Source organism: Crinia signifera, chromosome 19 (assembly GCF_055691185.1).
Source record: "Crinia signifera chromosome 19, ASM5569118v1, whole genome shotgun sequence".
In the NCBI taxonomy this organism is placed as follows: Eukaryota; Metazoa; Chordata; class Amphibia; order Anura; family Myobatrachidae; genus Crinia; species Crinia signifera.
This window is the reverse complement of record NC_139226.1, coordinates 139,043,750-139,069,308: the sequence shown is the minus strand read 5'-3', so window position 1 is coordinate 139,069,308 and position 25,559 is coordinate 139,043,750. Positions and strand designations below refer to the sequence as shown.

The window sequence follows — 25,559 nt, the reverse complement described above, 5'->3', positions numbered from 1 at the left end:
CCCTTCTCACCCATAGGGCGGTGCTGCAATGGAGTCTGTGTGAGTCCCCATCACTCCTGCACTGTCCCCTTCTCACCCATAGGGCGGTGCTGCAATGGAGTCTGAGTGAGTCCCCATCACTCCTGCACTGCCCCCTTCTCACCCATAGGGCGGTGCTACAATGGAGTCTGGGTGAGTCTCCATCACTCCTGCACTGCCCCTTCTTACCCATAGGGCGGTGCTACAATGGAGTCTGGGTGAGTCTCCATCACTCCTGCACTGCCCCCTTCTCACCCATAGGGCGGTGCTACAATGGAGTCTGGGTGAGTTTCCATCACGCCTGCACTGCCCTTTCTTACCCATAGGGCGGTGCTACAATAGAGTCTGGATGAGTCTCCATCACTCCTGCACTGCCCCCTTCTCACCCATAGGGCGGTGCTACAATGGAGTCTGGGTGAGTCTCCATCACTCCTGCACTGCCCCTTCTTACCCATAGGGCGGTGCTACAATGGAGTCTGGGTGAGTCCCCATCACTCCTGCACTGCCCCCTTCTCACCCATAGGGCGGTGCTACAATGGAGTCTGGGTGAGTCTCCATCACGCCTGCACTGCCCCTTCTTACCCATAGGGCGGTGCTACAATAGAGTCTGGGTGAGTCTCCATCACTCCTGCACTGCCCCTTTCTCACCCATAGGGCGGTGCTGCAATGGAGTCTGGGTGAGTCTCCATCACTCCTGCACTGTCCCCTTCTCACCCATAGGGCGGTGCTGCAATGGAGTCTGGGTGAGTCTCCATCACTCCTGCACTGCCCCTTCTCACCCATAGGGCGGTGCTACAATAGAGTCTGGGTGAGTCTCCATCACTCCTGCACTGCCCCTTCTCACCCATAGGGCGGGGCTGCAATGGAGTCTGGGTGAGTCCCCATCACTCCTGCACTGCCCCTTCTTACCCATAGGGCGGTGCTACAATGGAGTCTGGGTGAGTCCCCATCACTCCTGCACTGCCCCTTCTCACCCATAGGGCGGTGCTGCAATAGAGTCTGGGTGAGTCCCCATCACTCCTGCACTGCCCCTTCTCACCCATAGGGCGGGGCTGCTATAGAGTCTGGGTGAGTCTCCATCACTCCTGCACTTCCCCCTCTCATCCATAGGGCGGTGCTACAATAGAGTCTGGGTGAGTCCCCCTCACTCCTGCACTGCCCCCTTCTCACCCATAGGGCGGTGCTGCAATGGAGTCTGGGTGAGTCTCCATCACTCCTGCACTGCCCCCTCTCACCCGTAGGGTGGTGCTGCAATGGTGTCTGGGTGAGTCCCCATCACTCCTGCACTGCCCCCTTCTCACCCATAGGGCGGTGCTGCAATGGAGTCTGGGTGAGTCTCCATCACTCCTGCACTGCCCCCTTCTCACCCATAGGGCGGTGCTGCTATTGAGTCTGGTTGAGTCCCCATCACTCCTGCACATAGGGCGGTGCTGCAATGGAGTCTAGGTATATGTGTTATAGTTACTTACATGTGGTCTCTGGGCCTGCGTATGCCGTATGTTACTTAAATGTGGTCCCTGGGCCTGCGTATGCCGTATGTTACTGACATGTTGTCTCTAGGTCTGCGTATGCCGTATGTTACTGACATGTGGTCCCTGGGCCTGTGTATGCCGTATGTTACTTACATGTGGTCCCTGGGCCTGCGTATGCCGTATGTTACTTACATGTGGTTCCTGGGCCTGCGTATGCCGTATGTTACTTACATGTGGTTCCTGTGCCTGTGTATGCCGTATGTTACTTACATGTGGTATCTAGTCCTGCGTATTCCGTATGTTACTTACATGTGGACTCTAGGTCTGCGTATGCTGTATGTTATTTGCATGTGGTCTCTAGGTCTGCGTATGCCGTATGTTACTTACATGTGGTCCCTGGGCCTGTGTATGCCGTATGTTACTTACATGAGGTCTCTGGGCCTGCGTATGCCGTATGTTACTTACATGTGGTCTCTAGGTCTGCGTATGCCGTATGTTACTTACATGTGGTCTCTGGGCCTGCGTATGCCGTATGTTACTTACATGTGGTCTCTAGGTCTGCGTATGCCGTATGTTACTTACATGTGGTCCCTGGGCCTGTGTATGCCGTATGTTACTTACATGTGGTCCCTAGGCCTGCGTATGCCGTATGTTACTTACATGTGGTCTAGGGCCTTATTTTGGTTCATTCTTTCTGACAAAATCCTTCTTAGATGGGCAAAACCATGTGCACTGCAGGTGGGGCAGATGTAACATTTGCAGAGAGAATTAGATTTGGGTGGGGTTTTACTTCAAAGTGAGATCTATATTGCAGTGTAAAAATAAAGCAGTCAGTATTTTCCCTGCACAGAAACACAATTACTCACCCAAATCTAATTCTCTCTGCACATGTTACATCTGACCCCCCTGCAGTGCACATGGTTTTGTCCATCTAAGAAGGATTTTGTCAGAAAGAATGAACCAAAATAAGGCCCTAGGTCTGCGTATGCCGTATGTTACTTACATGTGGTCCCTGGGCCTGCGTATGCCGTATGTTACTTACATGTGGTCCCTAGGCCTGCGTATGCCGTATGTTACTTACATGTGGTCCCTGGGCCTGCGTATGCCGTATGTTACTTACATGTGGTCCCTGGGCCTGCGTATGCCGTATGTTACTGACATGTGGTCCCTAGGCCTGCGTATGCCGTATGTTACTGACATGTGGTCCCTAGGCCTGCGTATGCCGTATGTTACTTACATGTGGTCCCTGGGCCTGCGTATGCCGTATGTTACTTACATGTGGTCCCTGGGCCTGTGTATGCCGTATGTTACTGACATGTGGTCCCTAGGCCTGCGTATGCCGTATGTTACTTACATGTGGTCCCTGGGCCTGTGTATGCCGTATGTTACTTACATGTGGTCTCTGGGCCTGTGTATGCCGTATGTTACTGACATGTGGTCCCTGGGCCTGTGTATGCCGTATGTTACCTACATGTGGTCCCTAGGCCTGCGTATGCCGTATGTTACTGACATGTGGTCTCTGGGCCTGCGTATGCCGTATGGTGCTTACATGTGGCCCTCGGCCTGTGTATGCCGTATGTTACTTACATGTGGTCTCTAGGTCTGCGTATGCCGTATGTTACTTACATGTGGTCCCTGGGCCTGTGTATGCTGTATGTTACTTACATGAGGTCTCTGGGCCTGCGTATGCCGTATGTTTCTTACATGTGGTCTCTAGGTCTGCGTATGCCGTTTGTTACTTACATGTGGTCCCTGGGCCTGTGTATGCCGTATGTTACTTACATGAGGTCTCTGGGCCTGCGTATGCCGTATGTTACTTACATGTGGTCTCTAGGTCTGCGTATGCCGTATGTTACTTACATGTGGTCCCTGGGCATGTGTATGCCGTATGTTACTTACATGTGGTCCCTGGGCCTGTGTATGCCGTATGTTACTGACATGTGGTTTCTGGGCCTGCGTATGCCGTATGGTGCTTACATGTGGCCCTAGGCCTGTGTATGCCGTATGTTACTTACATGTGGTCCCTGGGCCTGCGTATGCCGTATGTTACTTACATGTGGTCCCTAGGTCTGCGTATGCCGTATGTTACTCACATGTGGTCCCTAGGCCTGCGTATGCCGTATGTTACTTACATGTGGTCCCTGGGCCTGCGTATGCCGTATGTTACTTACATGTGGTCCCTAGGCCTGCGTATGCCGTATGTTACTTACATGAGGTCTCTGGGCCTGCGTATGCCGTATGTTACTTACATGTGGTCCCTAGGCCTGCGTATGCCGTATGTTACTTACATGTGGTCCCTAGGCCTGTGTATGCCGTATGTTACTTACATGTGATCCCTGGGTCTGCGTATGCCGTATGTTACTTACATGTGGTCCCTGGGCCTGCGTATGCCGTATGTTACTCACATGTGGTCCCTAGGCCTGTGTATGCCGTATGTTACTCACATGTGGTCCCTGGGCCTGCGTATGCCGTATGTTACTTACATGTGGTTCCTGGGCCTGCGTATGCCGTATGTTACTTACATGTGGTTCCTGTGCCTGTGTATGCCGTATGTTACTTACATGTGGTATCTAGTCCTGCGTATTCCGTATGTTACTTACATGTGGACTCTAGGTCTGCGTATGCTGTATGTTATTTGCATGTGGTCTCTAGGTCTGCGTATGCCGTATGTTACTTACATGTGGTCCCTGGGCCTGTGTATGCCGTATGTTACTTACATGAGGTCTCTGGGCCTGCGTATGCCGTATGTTACTTACATGTGGTCTCTAGGTCTGCGTATGCCGTATGTTACTTACATGTGGTCTCTGGGCCTGCGTATGCCGTATGTTACTTACATGTGGTCTCTAGGTCTGCGTATGCCGTATGTTACTTACATGTGGTCCCTGGGCCTGTGTATGCCGTATGTTACTTACATGTGGTCCCTAGGCCTGCGTATGCCGTATGTTACTTACATGTGGTCTAGGGCCTTATTTTGGTTCATTCTTTCTGACAAAATCCTTCTTAGATGGGCAAAACCATGTGCACTGCAGGTGGGGCAGATGTAACATTTGCAGAGAGAATTAGATTTGGGTGGGGTTTTACTTCAAAGTGAGATCTATATTGCAGTGTAAAAATAAAGCAGTCAGTATTTTCCCTGCACAGAAACACAATTACTCACCCAAATCTAATTCTCTCTGCACATGTTACATCTGACCCCCCTGCAGTGCACATGGTTTTGTCCATCTAAGAAGGATTTTGTCAGAAAGAATGAACCAAAATAAGGCCCTAGGTCTGCGTATGCCGTATGTTACTTACATGTGGTCCCTGGGCCTGCGTATGCCGTATGTTACTTACATGTGGTCCCTAGGCCTGCGTATGCCGTATGTTACTTACATGTGGTCCCTGGGCCTGCGTATGCCGTATGTTACTTACATGTGGTCCCTGGGCCTGCGTATGCCGTATGTTACTGACATGTGGTCCCTAGGCCTGCGTATGCCGTATGTTACTGACATGTGGTCCCTAGGCCTGCGTATGCCGTATGTTACTTACATGTGGTCCCTGGGCCTGCGTATGCCGTATGTTACTTACATGTGGTCCCTGGGCCTGTGTATGCCGTATGTTACTGACATGTGGTCCCTAGGCCTGCGTATGCCGTATGTTACTTACATGTGGTCCCTGGGCCTGTGTATGCCGTATGTTACTTACATGTGGTCTCTGGGCCTGTGTATGCCGTATGTTACTGACATGTGGTCCCTGGGCCTGTGTATGCCGTATGTTACCTACATGTGGTCCCTAGGCCTGCGTATGCCGTATGTTACTGACATGTGGTCTCTGGGCCTGCGTATGCCGTATGGTGCTTACATGTGGCCCTCGGCCTGTGTATGCCGTATGTTACTTACATGTGGTCTCTAGGTCTGCGTATGCCGTATGTTACTTACATGTGGTCCCTGGGCCTGTGTATGCTGTATGTTACTTACATGAGGTCTCTGGGCCTGCGTATGCCGTATGTTTCTTACATGTGGTCTCTAGGTCTGCGTATGCCGTTTGTTACTTACATGTGGTCCCTGGGCCTGTGTATGCCGTATGTTACTTACATGAGGTCTCTGGGCCTGCGTATGCCGTATGTTACTTACATGTGGTCTCTAGGTCTGCGTATGCCGTATGTTACTTACATGTGGTCCCTGGGCATGTGTATGCCGTATGTTACTTACATGTGGTCCCTGGGCCTGTGTATGCCGTATGTTACTGACATGTGGTTTCTGGGCCTGCGTATGCCGTATGGTGCTTACATGTGGCCCTAGGCCTGTGTATGCCGTATGTTACTTACATGTGGTCCCTGGGCCTGCGTATGCCGTATGTTACTTACATGTGGTCCCTAGGTCTGCGTATGCCGTATGTTACTCACATGTGGTCCCTAGGCCTGCGTATGCCGTATGTTACTTACATGTGGTCCCTGGGCCTGCGTATGCCGTATGTTACTTACATGTGGTCCCTAGGCCTGCGTATGCCGTATGTTACTTACATGAGGTCTCTGGGCCTGCGTATGCCGTATGTTACTTACATGTGGTCCCTAGGCCTGCGTATGCCGTATGTTACTTACATGTGGTCCCTAGGCCTGTGTATGCCGTATGTTACTTACATGTGGTCCCTGGGTCTGCGTATGCCGTATGTTACTTACATGTGGTCCCTGGGCCTGCGTATGCCGTATGTTACTCACATGTGGTCCCTAGGCCTGTGTATGCCGTATGTTACTCACATGTGGTCCCTGGGCCTGCGTATGCCGTATGTTACTTACATGTGGTCCCTGGGCCTGCGTATGCCGTATGTTACTTACATGTGGTCCCTGGGCCTGCGTATGCCGTATGTTACTTACATGTGGTCCCTGGGCCTGCGTATGCCGTATGTTACTTACATGTGGTCTCTAGGCCTGCGTATGCCGTATGTTACTTATATGTGGTCCCTGGGCCTGCGTATGCCGTATGTTACTGACATGTTGTCTCTAGGTCTGCGTATGCTGTATGTTACTTACATGTGGTCCCAAGGCCTGCGTATGCTGTATGTTACTTACATGTGGTCCCTAGGCCTGCGTATGCCGTATGTTACTGACATGTGGTCCCTAGGCCTGCGTATGCCGTATGTTACTTACATGTGGTCCCTGGGTCTGCGTATGCCGTATGTTACTGACATGTAGTCCCTAGTTCTGCGTATGCTGTATGTTACTTACATGTGGTCTCTAGGCCTGCGTATGCCGTATGTTACTTACATGTGATCCCTGGGCCTGTGTATGCCGTATGTTACTTACATGTGGTCCCTGGGCCTGCGTATGCCGTATGTTACTCACATGTGGTCCCTAGGCCTGCGTATGCCGTATGTTACTTACATGTGGTCCCTGGGCCTGTGTATGCCGTATGTTACTTACATGTGGTCTCTAGGCCTGCGTATGCCGTATGTTACTTAAATGTGGTCTCTAGGTTTGCGTATGCCGTATGTTACTTACATGTGGTCCCTGGGCCTGTGTATGCCGTATGTTACTTACATGTGGTCTCTAGGTCTGCGTATGCCGTATGTTACTTACATGTGGTCTCTAGTTCTGCGTATGCCGTATGTTACTTACATGTGGTCCCTGGGCCTGCGTATGCCGTATGTTACTTACATGTGGTCCCTGGGCCTGTGTATGCCGTATGTTACTGACATGTGGTCTCTAGGTCTGTGTATGCCGTATGTTACTTACATGTGGTCCCTGGGCCTGTGTATGCCGTATGTTACTTACATGTGGTCTCTAGGTCTGCGTATGCCGTATGTTACTTACATGTGGTCCCTAGGCCTGCGTATGCCATATGTTACTTACATGTGGTCTCTAGGTCTGCGTATGCTGTATGTTACTTACATGTGGTCTCTAGGTCTCCGTATGCCGTATGTTACTTACATGTGGTCTCTGGGCCTGCGTATGCCGTATGTTACTTACATGTGGGCCCTGGGCCTGCGTATGCCGTATGTTACTGACATGTGGTCCCTGGGCCTGCGTATGCCATATGTTACTTACATGTGGGCCCTGGGCCTGCGTATGCCGTATGTTACTTACATGTGGTCTCTATGCCTGTGTATGCCGTATGTTACTGACATGTGGTCTCTAGGTCTGCGTATGCCGTATGTTACTTACATGTGGTCCCTGGGCCTGCGTATGCCGTATGTTACTTACATGTGGTCCCTAGGTCTGCGTATGCCGTATGTTACTTACATGTGGTCCCTAGGTCTGCGTATGCCGTAATGTTACTTACATGTGGTTCCTGGGTCTGCGTATGCCGTATGTTACTGACATGTTGTCTCTAGGTCTGCGTATGCTGTATGTTACTTACATGTGGTCCCTGGGCCTGCGTATGCCGTATGTTACTGACATGTGGTCCCTAGGCCTGTGTATGCCGTATGTTACTTACATGTGGTCCCTGGGTCTGCATATGCCGTATGTTACTTACGTGTGGTCCCTGGGCCTGCGTATGCCGTATGTTACTCACATGTGGTCCCTAGGCCTGTGTATGCCGTATGTTACTCACATGTGGTCCCTGGGCCTGCGTATGCCGTATGTTACTTACATGTGGTCCCTGGGCCTGCGTATGCCGTATGTTACTTACATGTGGTCCCTGGGCCTGCGTATGCCGTATGTTACTTACATGTTGTCCCTGGGCCTGCGTATGCCGTATGTTACTTACATGTGGTCTCTAGGCCTGCGTATGCCGTATGTTACTTACATGTGGTCCCTGGGCCTGCGTATGCCGTATGTTACTTACATGTGGTCCCTAGGCCTGCGTATGCCGTATGTTACTGACATGTGGTCTCTGGGCCTGTGTATGCCGTATGTTACTTACATGAGGTCTCTGGGCCTGCGTATGCCGTATGTTACTTACATGTGGTCTCTAGGTCTGCGTATGCCGTATGTTACTGACATGTGGTCCCTGGGCCTGCGTATGCCGTATGTTACTTACATGTGGGCCCTGGGCCTGCGTATGCCGTATGTTACTTATATGTGGTCTCTAGGCCTGCGTATGCCGTATGTAACTGACATGTGGTCTCTAGGTCTGCGTATGCCGTATGTTACTTACATGTGGTCCCTGGGCCTGCGTATGCCGTATGTTACTGACATGTTGTCTCTAGGTCTGCGTATGCCGTATGTTACTGACATGTTGTCTCTAGGTCTGCGTATGCCGTATGTTACTTACATGTGGTCCCTAGGTCTGCGTATGCCGTATGTTACTTACATGTGTTTCCTGGGTCTGCGTATGCCGTATGTTACTGACATGTTGTCTCTAGGTCTGCGTATGCTGTATGTTACTTACATGTGGTCCCTGGGCCTGCGTATGCCGTATGTTACTGACATGTGGTCCCTAGGCCTGTGTATGCCGTATTTTACTTACATGTGGTCCCTCGGCCTGCGTATGCCGTATGTTACTTACATGTGGTCCCTGGGCCTGCGTATGCCGTATGTTACTCACATGTGGTCCCTGGGCCTGCGTATGCCGTATGTTACTTACATGTGGTCCCTGGGCCTGCGTATGCCGTATGTTACTTACATGTGGTTCCTAGGTCTGCGTATGCCGTATGTTACTTACATGTGGTCCCTGGGTCTGCGTATGCCGTATGTTACTTACATGTGGTCCCTGGGCCTGCGTATGCCGTATGTTACTTACATGTGGTCCCTGGGCCTGCGTATGCCGTATGTTACTTACATGTGGTCCCTAGGCCTGCGTATGCCGTATGTTACTGACATGTGGTCTCTGGGCCTGCGTATGCCGTATGTTACTTACATGAGGTCTCTGGGCCTGCGTATGCCGTATGTTACTTACATGTGGTCCCTAGGCCTGCGTATGCCGTATGTTACTTACATGTGGTCCCTAGGCCTGCGTATGCCGTATGTTACTTACATGTGGTCCCTGGGCCTGCCTCTGCCGTATGTTACTTACATGTGGTCCCTAGGCCTGTGTATGCCGTATGTTACTGACATGTGGTCTCTGGGCCTGCGTATGCCGTATGTTACTTACATGTGGTCCCTGGGCCTGCGTATGCCGTATGTTATTTACATGTGGTCCCTAGGTCTGCGTATGCCGTATGTTACTTACATGTGGTCCCTAGGCCTGCGTATACCGTATGTTACTTACATGTGGTCCCTGGGCCTGTGTATGCCGTATGTTACTTACATGTGGTCCCTGGGCCTGCGTATGCCGTATGTTACTTACATGTGGTCCCTAGGCCTGCGTATACCGTATGTTACTTACATGTGGTCCCTGGGCCTGTGTATGCCGTATGTTACTTACATGTGGTCCCTGGGCCTGTGTATGCCGTATGTTACTTACATGTGGTTCCTAGTCCTGCGTATGCCGTATGTTACTTACATGTGGTCCCTAGGTCTGCGTATGCCGTATGTTACTTACATGTGGTCCCTAGGCCTGTGTATGCCGTATGTTACTTACATGTGGTCCCTGGGCCTGCGTATGCCGTATGTTACTTACATGTGGTCCCTAGGCCTGCGTATGCCATATGTTATTTACATGTGGTCCCTAGGTCTGCGTATGCCGTATGTTACTTACATGTGGTCCCTGGGCCTGTGTATGCCGTATGTTACTTACATGTGGTCTCTAGGTCTGTGTATGCCGTATGTTACTGACATGTTGTCTCTAGGTCTGCGTATGCCGTATGTTACTTACATGTGGTCCCTGGGCCTGCGTATGCCGTATGTTACTTACAGTACATGTGGTCTCTAGGTCTGCGTATGCCGTATGTTACTTACATGTGGTCTCTAGGTCTGCGTATGCCGTATGTTACTGACATGTGGTCCCTAGGCCTGCATATGCCGTATGTTACTGACATGTGGTCCCTAGGCCTGCATATGCCGTATGTTACTGACATGTGGTCCCTGGGCCTGTGTATGCCGTATGTTACTGACATGTGGTCTCTAGGTCTGCGTATGCCGTATGTTACTTACATGTGGTCCCTGGGCCTGCGTATGCCGTATGTTACTTACATGTGGTCTCTAGGCCTGTGTATGCCGTATGTTACTGACATGTGGTCCCTAGGCCTGCGTATGCCGTATGTTACTTACATGTGGTCCCTGGGCCTGTGTATGCCGTATGTTACTGACATGTGGTCTCTAGGTCTGCGTATGCCGTATGTTACTTACATGTGGTTCCTAGGTCTGCATATGCCGTATGTTACTTACATGTGGTCTCTAGGTCTGCGTATGCCGTATGTTACTTACATGTGGTCTCTAGGCCTGTGTATGCCGTATGTTACTGACATGTTGTCTCTAGGTCTGCGTATGCCGTATGTTACTTACATGTGGTCCCTGGGCCTGTGTATGCCGTATGTTACTTACATGTGGTCTCTAGGCCTGCGTATGCCGTATGTTACTTACATGTGGTTCCTAGGCCTGCATATGCCGTATGTTACTTACATGTGGTCTCTAGGTCTGCGTATGCCGTATGTTACTTACATGTGGTCTCTAGGTCTGCGTATGCCGTATGTTACTTACATGTGGTCCCTGGGCCTGCGTATGCCGTATGTTACTGACATGTGGTCCCTAGGCCTGCGTATGCCGTATGTTACTGACATGTGGTCCCTGGGCCTGTGTATGCCGTATGTTACTGACATGTGGTCCCTAGGCCTGCGTATGCCGTATGTTACTTACATGTGGTCCCTTGGCCTGTGTATGCCGTATGTTACTTACATGTGGTTCCTAGGCCTGCATATGCCGTATGTTACTTACATGTGGTCTCTAGGTCTGCGTATGCCGTATGTTACTTACATGTGGTCTCTAGGTCTGCGTATGCCGTATGTTACTGACATGTGGTCCCTGGGCCTGCGTATGCCGTATGTTACTTACATGTGGTCCCTGGGCCTGCGTATGCCGTATGTTACTGACATGTTGTCTCTAGGTCTGGGTATGCCGTATGTTACTTACATGTGGTCCCTAGGTCTGCGTATGCCGTATGTTACTTACATGTGGTCCCTAGGCCTGCCTATGCCGTATGTTACTTACATGTGGTCTCTAGGTCTGCGTATGCCGTATGTGTGTTATACCGATGTTACATGTGATCTCTATGTTTTGTTTCCAGTGAAGCCATCAGAGCCAGATTGCTGGATAGAAGGAGACCAGATATCGGGGAGAAATGTAGCCCTGCACTGCAAGTCGTCAGCGGGCACAAAGCCCATGTGGTACCGTTGGCAGCGGATAAACCTGAAGCACAAGGATGAATTTCCAACATACATACCCAACACGCCGCAGCTGGGTGAGATGCCGCTGTCAGCACCTGCTCATGTTCCTCCAGTATAACGGGTGCCGTCTCCTCTGTCTCCCTGTACTGCGGTATAACGGGTGCCGTCTCCTCTGTCTCCCTGTACTGCGGTATAACGGGTGCCATCTCCTCTGTCTCCCTGTACTGCGGTATAACAGGTGCCATCTCCTCTGTGTCCCTGTACTGCGGTATAACGGGTGCCATCTCCTCTGACTCCCTGTACTGCGGTATAACGGGTGCCGTCTCCTCTGTCTCCCTTTACTGCGGTATAACGGGTGCCATCTCCTCTGTCTCCCTGTACTGCGGTATAACGGGTGCCGTCTCCTCTGTCTCCCTGTAGTGCGGTATAACGGGTTCCGTCTCCCTGTACTGCGGTATAACGGGTGCCATCTCCTCTGTCTCCCTGTACTGCGGTATAACGGGTGCCATCTCCTCTGTCTCCCTGTACTGCGGTATAACGGGTGCCATCTCCCTGTACTGCGGTATAACGGGTGCCGTCTCCTCTGTCTCCCTGTACTGCGGTATAACGGGTGCCATCTCCTGTGTCTCCCTGTACTGCGGTATAACGGGTGCCATCTCCTCTGTCTCCCTTTACTGCGGTATAACGGGTGCCATCTCCTGTGTCTCCCTGTACTGCGGTATTACGGGTGCCATCTCTTCTGTCTCCCTATACTGCGGTATAACGGGTGCCATCTCCTCTGTCTCCCTGTACTGCGGTGTAACGGGTGCCATCTCCTCTGTCTCCCTGTACTGCGGTATAACGGGTGCCGTCTCCTCTGTCTCCCTGTACTGCGGTATAACGGGTGCCATCTCTTCTGTCTCCCTATACTGCGGTATAACGGGTGCCATCTCCTCTGTCTCCCTGTACTGTGGTCTAACGGGTGCTGTCTCCCTGTACTGCGGTATAACGGGTGCCATCTCCTCTGTCTCCCTATACTGCGGTATAACAGGTGCCATCTCCTCTGTCTCCCTGTACTGCGGTATAACGGGTGCCATCTCCTCTGTCTTCCTGTACTGCGGTATAACGGGTGCCATCTCCCTGTACTGCGGTATAACGGGTGCCGTCTCCTCTGTCTCCCTGTACTGCGGTATAACGGGTGCCATCTCCTCTGTCTCCCTGTACTGCGGTATAACGGGTGCCATCTCCTCTGTCTCCCTGTACTGCGGTATAACGGGTGCCGTCTCCTCTGTCTCCCTGTACTGCGGTATAACGGGTGCCATCTCCTCTGTCTCCCTGTACTGCGGTGTAACGGGTGCCATCTCCCTGTACTGCGGTATAACGGGTGCCGTCTCCTCTGTCTCCCTGTACTGCGGTATAACGGGTGCTGTCTCCATGTACTGCGGTATAACGGGTGCCATCTCCTCTGTCTCCCTGTACTGCGGTGTAACGGGTGCTGTCTCCCTGTACTGCGGTATAACGGGTGCCATCTCCTCTGTCTCCCTGTACTGCGGTATAACGGGTGCCATCTCCTCTGTCTCCCTATACTGCGGTATAACGGGTGCCATCTCCTCTGTCTCCCTGTACTGTAGTGATGATAAGATGCAGCCCGTATACATGCAGGTATATAGGACTAGTACCGTGCACCCAGATCAGTAATCCCCCACATATCGGATACTGTGATGATGAGACACAGTACATATACATGACACGAGATGCTGTGATGATGAGACGCAGCACGTATACATGATATGGGATGCTGTAATGATGAGACGCAGCACGTATACATGATATGGGATGCTGTGATGATGAGACGTAGCCAGTATACATGATACGAGATGCTGTGATGATGAGACGCAGCACGTATACATGATACGGGATGCTGCGATGATGAGACGCAGCACGTATACATGATATTGGATGCTGTGATGATGAGACAGCACATATACATGATATGGGATGCTGTGATGATGAGACTCAGCATGTATACATGATATTGGATGCTGTGATGATGAGACACAGCACGTATACATGATACGGGATGCTGTGATGATGAGACGCAGCACGTATACATGATACGGGACGCTGTGATGATGAGACACAGCACGTATACATGATACGGGATGCTGTGATGATGAGACACAGCACGTATACATGATATGGGATGCTGTGATGATGAGACACAGCATGTATATATGATATGGGATGCTGTGATGATGAGACGCAGCACGTATACATGATACGGAATGCTGTGATGATGAGACGCAGCACGTATACATGATACGGGATGCTGTGATGATGAGACGCAGCACGTATACATGATACGGGAGGCTGTGATGATGAGACACAGCACGTATACATGATACGGGATGCTGTGATGATGAGACACAGCACGTATACATGATACGGGATGCTGTGATGATGAGACACAGCATGTATATATGATATGGGATGCTGTGATGATGAGACGCAGCACGTATACATGATACGGAATGCTGTGATGATGAGACGCAGCACGTATACATGATACGGGATGCTGTGATGATGAGACGCAGCACGTATACATGATACGGGACGCTGTGATGATGAGACACAGCACGTATACATGATACGGGATTCTGTGATGATGAGACACAGCACGTATACATGATATGGGATGCTGTGATGATGAGACATAGCATGTATATATGATATAGGATGCTGTGATGATGAGACGCAGCACGTATACATGATACGGAATGATGTGATGATGAGACACAGCACGTATACATAATACGGGATGCTGCGATGATAAGACGCAGCATGTATACATGATATGGGATGCTGTTATGACGAGACGCAGCACGTATACATGATACGGATATTGTGATGATGAGACACAGCCAGTATACATGATACGGGATGCTGTGATGATGACACAGCACGTATACATGATACGGGATGCTGTGACGATGAGACACAGCACATATACATGATATGGGATGCTGTGATGATGAGACACAGCACGTATACATGATATGGGATGCTGTGATGATGAGACACAGCACGTATACATGATAGGGGATGCTGTGATGATGAGACACAGCACGTATACATGATATGGGATGCTGTGATGATGACATACAGCCAGTATACATGATACGGGATGCTGTGATGATGAGACACAGCCAGTATACATGATACGGGATGCTGTGATGATGAGACGCAGCACGTATACATGATATGGGATGCTGTGATGATGAGACACAGCATGTGTACATGATATGGGATGCTGTGATGATGAGACACAGCATGTATACATGATCTGGGATGCTGTGATGATGAGACACAGCGCGTATACATGATACGGGATGCTGTGATTATGAGACGCAGCCAGTATACATAAGGAATGCTGTGATGATGAGACGCCGCACGTATACATGATACGGGATGCTGTGATGATCAGACACAGCCAGTATACATGACACGGGATGCTGTGATGATGAGACACAGCACTTATACATGATACTGGATGCTGTGATGATGACATACAGCCAGTATACATGATACGGTATGCTGTGATGATGAGACGCAGCACGTATACAAGATACGGGATGCTGTGATGATGAGACGCAGCACGTATACATGATATGGGATGCTGTGATGATGAGACGCAGCACGTATACATGATATGGGATGCTGTGATGATGAGACACAGCACGTATACATGATATGGGATGCTGTGATGATGAGACGCAGCACGTATACATGATATGGGATGCTGTGATGATGAGACGCAGCCAGTATACATGATATGGGATGCTGTGATGATGAGACGCAGCACGTATACATGATATGGGATGCTGTGATGATGAGACGCAGCACGTATACATGATATGGGATGCTGTGATGATGAGACACAGCACGTATACATGATATGGGATGCTGTGATGATGAGACACAGCACGTATACATGATATGGGATGCTGTGATGATGAGACGCAGCCAGTGTACATGATATGGAATGCTGTGATGATGAGACGCAGCACGTATACAAGATACGGGATGCTGTGATGATGAGACGCAGCACGTATACATGATATGGGATGCTGTGATGATGAGACACAGCACGTATACATTATATGGGATGCTGTGATGATGATTTACAGCCAGTATACATGATATGGAATGCTGTGATGAGACACAGCACATATACATGATATTGGATGCTGTGATGATGAGACACAGCACGTATACATGATATGGGATGCTGTGATGAGGAGACACAGCACGTATACATGATATGGGATGCTGTGATGAGGAGACACAGCACGTATACATGATATGGGATGCTGTGATGATGAGACACAGCACGTATACATGATATGGGATGCTGTGATGATGAGACACAGCACGTATACATGAAATGGGATGCTGTGATGATGAGACGCAGCATGTATACATTTTATGGGATGCTGTGATGATGAGACACAGCACGTATACATGATATGGGATGCTGTGATGATGAGACGCAGCCAGTATACATGATATGGATGCTGTGATGATGAGACGCAGCACGTATACATGATATGGGATGCTGTGATGATGAGACGCAGCACGTATACATGATATGGGATGCTGTGATGATGAGACACAGCACGTATACATGATATGGGATGCTGTGATGATGAGACGCAGCACGTATACATGATATGGGATGCTGTGATGATGAGACGCAGCCAGTATACATGATATGGGATGCTGTGATGATGAGACGCAGCACGTATACATGATATGGGATGCTGTGATGATGAGACGCAGCACGTATACATGATATGGGATGCTGTGATGATGAGACACAGCACGTATACATGATATGGGATGCTGTGATGATGAGACACAGCACGTATACATGATATGGGATGCTGTGATGATGAGACGCAGCCAGTATACATGATATGGAATGCTGTGATGATGAGACACAGCACGTATACATGATATGGGATGCTGTGATGATGAGACACAGCACACATGATATGGGATGCTGTGATGATGAGACACAGCACGTATACATGATATGGGATGCTGTGATGATGAGACGCAGCATGTATACATGATATGAGATGCTGTGATGATGAGATACAGCATGTATACATGATATGGGATGCTGTGATGATGAGACGCAGCATGTATACATGATATGAGATGCTGTGATGATGAGATACAGCCAGTATACATGATATGGGATGCTGTGATGATGAGACGCGGCACGTATACATGATATGGGATGCTGTGATGATGAGACGCAGCACGTATACATGATATGGGATGCTGTGATGATGAGACACAGCACGTATACATGATATGGGATGCTGTGATGATGAGACACAGCACGTATACATGATATGGGATGCTGTGATGATGAGACGCAGCCAGTATACATGATATGGAATGCTGTGATGATGAGACACAGCACGTATACATGATATGGGATGCTGTGATGATGAGACACAGCACACATGATATGGGATGCTGTGATGATGAGACACAGCACGTATACATGATATGGGATGCTGTGATGATGAGACGCAGCATGTATACATGATATGAGATGCTGTGATGATGAGATACAGCATGTATACATGATATGGGATGCTGTGATGATGAGACACAGCATGTATACATGATATGGGATGCTGTGATGATGAGACACAGCATGTATACATGATATGGGATGCTGTGATGATGAGACGCAGCATGTATACATGATATGAGATGCTGTGATGATGAGATACAGCATGTATACATGATATGGGATGCTGTGATGATGAGACACAGCATGTATACATGATATGGGATGCTGTGATGATGAGACACAGCATGTATACATGATATGGGATGCTGTGATGATGAGACGCAGCACGTATACATGATATGGGATGCTGTGATGATGAGACGCAGCACGTATACATGATATGGGATGCTGTGATGATGAGACGCAGCACGTATACATGATATGGGATGCTGTGATGATAAGACACAGCACGTATACATGATATGGGATGCTGTGATGATGAGACAGCACGTATACATGATATGGGATGCTGTGATGATGAGACGCAGCACGTATACATGATATGGGATGCTGTGATGATGAGATACAGCATGTATACATGATATGGGATGCTGTGATGATGAGACACAGCACGTATACATGATATGGGATGCTGTGATGATAAGACGCAGCATGTATACATGATATGGGATGCTGTGATGATGAGACGCAGCATGTATACATGATATGAGATGCTGTGATGATGAGATGCAGCATGTATACATGATATGGGATGCTGTGATGATGAGACACAGCATGTATACATGATATGGGATGCTGTGATGATGAGACACAGCACGTATACATGATATGGGATGCTGTGATGATGAGACGCAGCATGTATACATGATATGAGATGCTGTGATGATGAGATGCAGCATGTATACATGATATGGGATGCTGTGATGATGAGACACAGCATGTATACATGATATGGGATGCTGTGATGATGAGACACAGCACGTATACATGATATGGGATGCTGTGATGATGAGACGCAGCATGTATACATGATATGAGATGCTGTGATGATGAGATACAGCATGTATACATGATATGGGATGCTGTGATGATAAGACACAGCATTTATACATGATATGGGATGCTGTGATGATGAGACACAGCATGTATACATGATATGGGATGCTGTGATGAGGAGACACAGCACGTATACATGATATGGGATGCTGTGATGATGAGACACAGCACGTATACATGATATGGGATGCTGTGATGATGAGACACAGCACGTATACATGATATGGGATGCTGTGATGATGAGACGCAGCACGTATACATGATATGGGATGCTGTGATGATGAGACACAGCACGTATACATGATATGGGATGCTGTGATGATGAGACGCAGCCCGTTACGCAGGAGTTATTAGCTCTGGGCTATAAGTAGTAAGCGGAGGTTCCATCCCCGGACGTCCGGATATCTGTCAGATGTTACAGCTGTGTTCGTCTCATCAGTGAGCTGTTAGGTCATCTCTCCAACATCGCTCCTCTGCAGACATAACGTGTGATTATCGCTAATTACTCCATTCTCCACAGAAGCGACCCAGCAGCTTGTGCTGCAGAACATCAGTACCAAGGACAATGGCTCATACCGCTGTGTGGTGAGGAACGATGCCGGACACCGGACCTGCGACTTACTCCTGACAGTGCAATGTGAGTAACAAGGTGGTAATGCTGCTGCGGGTCAAAGGTGTCAAATTGTATGTTTCACCTCAGAATTCCAATGCGTGGTCCTGTGCGCATCAGACCGCAGTCGGAGAGCAAACGTGCTGCCAGAAGGATTTGTCGGATCCCGCTACCGTTGCTGGGATCATATACAATATGTTGTATGCAAAGGGTGGCGTATCGTATGCGATCTGCTGCCGGGGAGTTTAAGGGAAGTGAGAAGTCGCAGATGTCGCACAAGTGTATGGGCAGCTTAAGTGTAACAGTGTCACCACAGGCATCACTGGTCGTGCAGCCTATCCAGTCACTAGGAACCAGTGACATCACTGAGAGCACAGCCTATCCAGTCACTAGGAACCAGTTACATCAGTGGTCGTGCAGCCTATCCAGTCACTAGAAACCAGTGACATCACTGGTTGTGCAGCCTATCCAGTCACTAGGAACCAGTTACATCACTGGTCGTGCAGCCTATCCAGTCACTAGAAACCAGTGACATCACTGGTTGTGCAGCCTATCCAGTCACTAGGAACCAGTGACATCACTGGTCGTGCAGCCTATCCAGTCACTAGGAACCAGTGACATCACTAGTCGTGCAGCCTATACAGTCACTAGGAACCAGTGACATCACTAGTCGTGCAGCCTATACAGTCACTAGGAACCAGTGACATCACTGAGAGCGCAGCCTATACAGTCACTAGGAACCAGTGACATCACTGAGAGTGCAGCCTATCCAGTCACTAGGAGCCAGTAACATCACTGAGAGTGCAGCCTATCCAGTCACTAGGTGCCAGTGACATCACTGAGAGAACAGCCTATCGGGCAGCTTCGTATCCCCCATAGAAACCTATGGGGGATGCGGCCGGCGGCGCTGCAGGTAAGATCGCAGCAAGGATCAGAGATTCCTGCTGCGGTCCCCCTATGATACATTTAGGGGATACTTAATATTTGCGGCTAAACCCCGAAAACGTGTGTTTTCGGGGATTTAGCCGCAAATCTGGTTTGATAAATGGGCCCCCAAACCAGGCTTTAGGCATGACACCTCACCTATCTAACTGAGGAAGAAATAATAAAGGAATTGCCCAGATCTGTCCATGAAACAGATTTTCAGTCAGTTGTCCAATTGCTTTTGGTCCCTTGGAAAAGAGGGGATACATTAATGATTACACAGCTGTAATTTCTAATCCCTTCCTGTGAGCTGGACACGAGAACCCTAATAGTCTGCGCTCTTACACCATATTCACTATATAAGTAACTTAAATATGTTTTGGTACATTGACAAATCTCTGTGGCCCTATCTGTAAGACTGGATAGTTTGATCCCTGTATGTGTATGTATAATAGGTAAAATTGTTCTATTGTGTCCTAGCTCCCACAAACGTGGCCTTCCTGGCCGGCGTGACCTGTGGCACAGTGGGCGGCGCGCTGTTTCTGTTTCTCATCTGCTGGATTCTGTTTCGGAAGAAAAAGCTGAAGAAGCTGGAAGAAGATGAGTTTCTCAATGAGATCAGGTAAATAATGGGAGAGCAGGACGCAGTGTAACCTCACTGGGAACAACTTGTATGTCCGGATGACGTCCTCCTGTAATCCCAGTACGTTGTCCTCTGCCTGTTCTAGCTCAGGAGCATTGTACAGACACTTGTACTGTACATAGGCCGATATCCTATTACCACTGATGGGGCTATCCTATTAGCCCCGCTACCGTCGCTTCTTAGGAAATTTTGTTTCGCCTGCTTCAGACAGGAGAAACCAAATCCCCAATAGGTGACCATTTTTTACTCGATCGTGCCAGTGAAAGTGCATAGGTCCTCGGCTTTTCACACATGCTTTGTATTCTAGTTCAGTAAAGGAATATTTGCCGCACAAAACAAACAGGCACTAATTGGGGAGCCCAATTTAGCTCGATAAAAGCCATGTTTTTTGGGGCACCAGTTTACCGCAGGTAAGAGGATATCCCCCTCATTTGGGGATATTAATATTGGTGGTTCAGGACAACCAATAATATTGGAGTGGGCGAATGTGGTTAATTCTTCTTAGTGTACCTAGAAGAATTAATGGTACTCTTTACCTAGAAGGGCGCCCACGATTTTGATTGTGGGCATCGTAAGGAAAAAAAAATTGCGTCGGTCGCATCGCATGCGATGCGACCGACGCGATGACCGCGATTTCCCATAGGGAACAATGTTAAATGTCCCAATTGACCCGATTTTCCATAGGGAACAATGTTAAATGGCCCACAGAGGCCAAATAGGCACCCTGAAGTGTGAAATGGGCCCCCCAATTGTTAACGCCACCCCACGATCAACGTCAACCCGAAGCGTGGCGAGCGCAGCGAGCCCGCGTCCTACGACCTTTTCATACCCCCACTATCCACGTCGGCGTGGAGTTGAAAATATAAAGTGTGGTCGAGCGCAGGGAGCCACCGAGCCCGAAGCGTGGCGAGCGAACGCGGACACCTTCACAGGTATACGCGTCCCCTCGCGGGCTTCACAGGTGTCCGCGTCCCCTCGCCACGCTTCGGGCTCGGTGGCTCGCTGCACTCGCCACACTTTCTATTCTCAACTCCACGCCGACGTGGATAGTGGGGGTATGAAAAGGTCGGAGGACGCGTACCGCCGCCCCTCGCGGGCTCGCTGCGCTTGCCACGCTTCGGGTTGACGTTGATCGTGGGGTGGCGTTAACAATTGGGGGGGCCATTTCACACTTCAGGGTGCCTATTTGGCCTCTGTGGGCCTTTTAACATTGTTCACTATGGAAAATCGGGTCAATTGGGACATTTAACATTGTTCCCTATGGGAAATCGCGGTCATCGCATGCGATTTTTTGGTACATGCGATGCCCGCGATGGGCGCCCTTCTAGGTAAAGAGTACCGAATTAATGCTGTTATGAAGACAGAGGGCAGTCACACCAAATATTGATGCGATTTAGATTTCTCTTCTGTTCATTCACTTTTGCATATTTAAAAAAAATGATCTATTGACACTTCTATTACTTAGAGGATTCTTACTTTGCAGCAGTTCTTACACCTGCCTAGAACTTCTGCACAGTACTATGGAGAGACCCCCTTACATTGCCCTAGTACGCAGATGTAGTCAGTAACGATTGACGGGTTGATAAATAGGTCAGTGACATCACAACATACCTGATACCACAGAGGCCGCTGGACAGCTGGATGTGGTAGTAAGTGCTACATAACAAATTATTTCTGCTGTTGCAGGGAGGACGCAGAAGCCCCTAAGGCCCGACTGATGAAACCTGGATCTTCCACCTCAGGCTCCAGAAGCTCCCGCTCAGGTTCTTCGTCTACCCGCTCCACGACCAACAGTGCCTCTCGCAGCCAACGAACTCTCTCCACACAGGAAACTCTGCACGGAGAGGCCAAACATCACTGCCTGGAGCAGATATGAGGGCTGAGGCCGCATTCATCCAAGACGCTTGGTCTTAAAGAGAATGTATGTGTCCTCTGTGACACAGGAATTACGTCTGGAGAAGCTTTGCTTGGACATCGATGGTCACATATAAGTCTTTTCAGACCACATCTTTGGTTTATTGATTTTACTACTTCACTAGTAGAGAGTTTGCACCTTTACAATACATAGACACAGAGCTGCAAAGCTTTGAGACGGACGTAGGAGGAATGGGAACTATATAAAAGGGAGAAAGCTCTGCTGATTTCATGCCAGGAGTTAGCTAGGTACACGAACTGTGCTGCACTGCGTAGCAATGTGAATTGTTCTCTGTAAGGGAAACCTTTTAATTACTTTATGATGAAGGTACGAAATAATGATGACGGTAACATTTGTTCTATGATGAGGATATTTTTTATAACTTGTGTTCCGACTTTGTGAATTTTAATTTCCTGTGAAGCAGAAACCATAAAGGGAAAAATGTTCTGCGGAGAGAAACTTCCAATACTGTTGCAGGGGAATGAAGGCGCTAAAGGAGAGAACTGTACATTGTGTCTTCTACTTGGCCTCCATGGACACGCAACGGTCACCTGCGGTCTACATACAATGCGCCACACTTTGGGTGCACCAAGGCAGAATGCAGAGGAGCAGCCATATGGACTACCTAGTACCATTGTAACTTGCATGCCTGGTCTCTGGATGTCGTCTGCTCTTTGGTCTCTGGAGTAGGCCTTCTCTGTCGTCTTTGGAGTAGGTCAGCTCTTTTGGTCTAAGGAGTAGGCCTTCTCTGCCGTCATTGGAGTAGGCCTTCTCTGCTGTCTTTGGAGTAGGCCTTCTCTGCTGTCTTTGGAGTAGGCCTTCTCTGCCGTCATTGGAGTAGGCCTTCTCTGCCGTCATTGGAGTAGGCCTTCTCTGCCATCATTGGAGTAGGCCTTCTCTGCCGTCATTGGAGTAGGACTTCTCTGCCATCATTGGAGTAGGCCTTCTCTGCCGTCATTGGAGTAGGCTTGCTCTTTTGGTCTCTGGAGTAGGCCAGCTCTTTTGGTCTAAGGAGTAGGCCTTCTCTGCCGTCATTGGAGTAGGCCTTCTCTGCGGTCTCTGGAGTAGGCCTTCTCTGCCGTCTTTGGAGTAGGCCTGCTCTTTTGGTCTCTGGAGTAGGCCAGCTCTTTTGGTCTAAGGAGAAGGCCTTCTCTGCGGTCTCTGGAGTAGGCCTTCTCTGCCGTCATTGGTGTATGAGGAATACTGTAAGTTGGTCTCAATTATGGCTTTAATTAATCATGAGAGGGGCGGTACATTGTGACCATCTTTATTACACCTGGTATTGTGGGCATCAGGAGACGTGCATTTCCCTGCAGTGTAAGGTGTAAATGACAATCCATAAACAGTATAATAACAGGCCCAATCGCCACGATCTTAGAGCAGATGTAGAATTGTAATGGCTGAGCGTTCTCCCACACAGCAAGCAACACCCACAAAACCATTCTCCCCATAGCCCCCATCCCTAAAGTATTTATAATAATCTCACTATGCAAAAAACAGTCCCAGGTTGCACTGCGCTACTAACCTAGGTATTCCTACCACAAACCCAGCCGTAGTGGGGATATCTAGGTGGCAGTCCGAGGCCGGTGTGCTCCTTAACGTCGTGCCATTGAAGTCAGCCATTTTTGGCCTGAGTCAGTATTCAGGCCCATGTGGCATCATTATTTACCAGGAGACAATTACATCAGTATAACTGTGTCTGTGATGTCACTGGATCCTATTGTAATGGATACGTTGCATTGCTTCAGTACTGTCATCAGTTCATGGAGTATTCAGTGGCAGCCTGTCACTGTGGGCATGAAACTGGTAGATTAGGACTGTGCTGGGCATCTCACCATGCCATTACTGACAGGAGTACACTGTAGGCGGTCAGAATGCCAGGAGCTAAGAGCTGGGTGACAGATGTATGTGTGTGCACCCATGCCAGGCTTGGCCACTGCATCACTGCAATCATTTGTGTATATTACTAAAGGGCTGCATTCATTATCAAGCCTGAGAAGGGACTGGACAACCAGGTATTTCTCTATGGACCCACTATGACTGATCTATCTCTATATGCTCTGACGTGTAGAAGGAGATTGCGTATCACATATAAGCCATGTATTTTATATAACAACAACCCCAATCCCACGTGTATAAAGTCTATGCTTAGTGCGAGACCCTCAGGCAATGAGCTGCTTCTTGTGGACATTTATCCATCATCTCCTGAAATCTAGTAGATACTGTAGGACGCGATAGGTTGCTGTGGGTTACAGTCTGCTTTTCCTGTGCTGCGCCTCACCAGATACAATGGGGGGGGGGGGGATGTATCTGTTAGGGGGTCTTTACAGGGGATGACAGAGACTCAGCAGAGACACATGGAGGAGATGGCATGCACGGAGCAGCGCATCCCCCCCCCCTGTTGTATCTGTTAGGAGGTCCTTACAGGGGATGACAGTGACTCAGCAGTCCCGTATAAGAGAGACTTTCAAGCCACTTCCATATGCGTATGCGGGGACGGATATGAGCGGGCAGCTGACATCCGGTGATATCAGCTGCCAGCCCCCCCCCCCACCCACGTCACCGCCTCATTACCGTGAGAACGACCGGCGAACCGAATTTTCACCCTACGTCGTGCACATGCGCAACATCGGTCCTCCGCGCGAATGAACTTGAATAACCCCCTTAATCACATTTGCACAGACTGGGAAATCATGCCATGGTTCCTGAATTGCGTATGGATGGGTGACAGGGTCTCGCATGCCCTGAATGGGATCCGATAATGCCCCTGATTAATCCAGTGAAGGGTGCAGTGACCCCTGGGTCTGGGGCTCTAGAACACATTCAGCCAATCTATATATTACCTACTGTATTAGGGGGTGTTTACAAGGGACCTATGGTACCAATGCGAGAGCAGGGACAAATAAAGGCTCTTGGTCTGTAGATTTGCAGAAAAATATTGGCGTGGTAATTGGTTGCTTTGTGAGTTATGTGACAAAACGCCATTTACAATGCATCATCATTGTGCTCTGGAAAATGTTACAGATGAACTCTGCCAGGCGGTCTGGAAACTGTTGTGCCCAGTTATTATGAGAGGGGGCGAAGGGACACCTCCCATCTGTAAGGAAGAGTCCATGTACCCAAATGCTGGGTTTAATTTACAAACA

At 49.3% G+C, this 25,559-nt stretch overlaps 1 protein-coding gene across 1 annotated transcript in view; it reads left to right on the top strand.

Annotated features, from left to right (window-relative positions):
• CLMP (CXADR like cell adhesion molecule) overlaps positions 1-24,954 on the top strand; it is an 86,883-nt gene extending 61,929 nt beyond the window's left edge. The window contains exons 4-7 of the mRNA XM_083163512.1: positions 11,573-11,746; positions 18,842-18,958; positions 20,336-20,477; positions 22,185-24,954. Of these exons, the coding sequence (XP_083019638.1) occupies positions 11,573-11,746; positions 18,842-18,958; positions 20,336-20,477; positions 22,185-22,374 (623 nt within the window). The 3' untranslated portion in view covers positions 22,375-24,954. The remainder of the gene's footprint in view (positions 1-11,572; positions 11,747-18,841; positions 18,959-20,335; positions 20,478-22,184) is intronic.
• Positions 24,955-25,559: the final 605 nt, after the last annotated feature.